The 1572-nt window shown below is 51.3% G+C and overlaps 1 protein-coding gene across 1 annotated transcript; it reads left to right on the forward strand.

Moving 5' to 3' along the window:
• Nucleotides 1-861: 861 nt before the first annotated feature.
• Nucleotides 862-1501, forward strand: LOC105461191 (the record flags this gene model as incomplete). Its single annotated transcript, XM_011707673.1, has 3 exons — nt 862-1064; nt 1143-1261; nt 1341-1501. Coding segments are annotated over exons 1-3 (419 nt in total), but the record flags the coding sequence as incomplete, so codon positions are not given.
• Between the last annotated feature and the right edge of the window lie 71 nt (nt 1502-1572).

Below are 1572 nucleotides of genomic sequence, written 5' to 3' on the forward strand. Positions count from 1 at the left end.
CTCTCTCTTTCTCTCTTTCGTACCTGCATTAAATAGTTACATGCTGAGGAGAAAAAAGAATTATATTAAATGTAAGTAGCAGAAAATAGACCGATACCTCGATTACCCTTTATTGATTTTAATATTTACACCGTTTAAGGTGCGTGCACTGAAACGAGAGAGAAAGCATGTATATATATATCGAAATCTCTGGCAAAAAATGTCCGCTTGAAAATCTGGAAATATAATGTGGTATAAAAGGATCAACCTTTTCACCAACCTGTGACAGTGGCAAAGTGTCAAACCGTGTGTAGGGATACCTCCCGGCGCCGTTTTCGCCTCAATCGTGCCCGACGCGTGACCGACAGTACGTCCGGCAGAATATCGAGGTCCGTCGCGAACCGAGTTTCGGTGGTAAGTAAGCGGGCCAGGTTGGCGCCCGACCTTGCTCTTAGAGTCCGACATTGGGCGGTTCCGACGGGGGAGAATCGTAGCTTGCGGCAGATGAAAGAGTTCCAAAGATGCCCAAATTGACACGCGGACGCCACCACGTCGGGGAAAACGACGACCGTCGCGAGGGTTGAAGCCTCCCCGGATGACGTGAAGACTGCGAAGCTTTCCCGCAGCCCGCGATGATGACGCACTACCTCGGTTGAGGCAGCTACGTGAACGGAAGTCGATGCGGCTCCGTCGCAGGCGACTCGTAGACATCGGCGGGCTCGTGTGGTAGCTCCGGAAAGGGACGCGAGAGACAGGAACGTGATGTGATCGCCTCGTGATGCCAGCGATGTCTCGTGATGTTGACGTTGTCGTTGTCGACGGTGTGCAGCAGCCATGGCGGTGATGGCGGCAGCAGCAGCGGCACCAGCAGCAGCAGCAGCAGCAGCAGCAGCAACAACAACAGCAGCAGCAGCAACAGCAACAGCAACTTCATTCGAGAGCAAATATGTACTATCTGGGACAAACCGGTATGACGCCGGAGGAGCAGGAGCGAGTTTACCATCAAGAAGCTGCGGCAGCCGCGCAACAGCATCAGATGGCGATGGCCGCCGCCACGGCAGCCGGGATGATAAAGACCGAAGATGGTAATTTGCACGAGATCGTCTCTACGAGCGTCCAAGACTCGTTTGTAACTGAACGTCCCATCTCCATGAATGTTGCAGTGAAATGCGTTACGGTCGCGCAAATGCAGCAGATGCAGAAACCCGGTGGACCGCCTACCTCACCCGGCGGATCGGTGATGGATTTGTCTACCTCCAGTGTTACGTCCACCAGTCCGCAGGTTAGTTTATACTTTATAGAAATAATACAATATGTACGAAATCGTGACATCATGTTCATTATCATGACGTGATTTACAGGCACCACCCTACGGTTCGAACAGTCTCAGTCCACAGTATGGAGGAGGACAGACGGTGGGAAGTAGTCCTCAGGCTGCAGCGAGTCCCCATTTGACGGCTAGTCCTCAAGTTCCTAGTCCCCAGGGTCAGACTCTCGATCTTAGCGTCAACAGACTCCATAGGTACCTATTAACTTTCATATTTATAACAAATAGTGAGAATAAGACTTTGAAATCTCAGTTTTGGGAAAATC

The sequence above is a fragment of the Wasmannia auropunctata genome, unplaced genomic scaffold, assembly GCF_000956235.1.
Source record: "Wasmannia auropunctata unplaced genomic scaffold, wasmannia.A_1.0 LD307456.1, whole genome shotgun sequence".
In the NCBI taxonomy this organism is placed as follows: domain Eukaryota; kingdom Metazoa; phylum Arthropoda; class Insecta; order Hymenoptera; family Formicidae; genus Wasmannia; species Wasmannia auropunctata.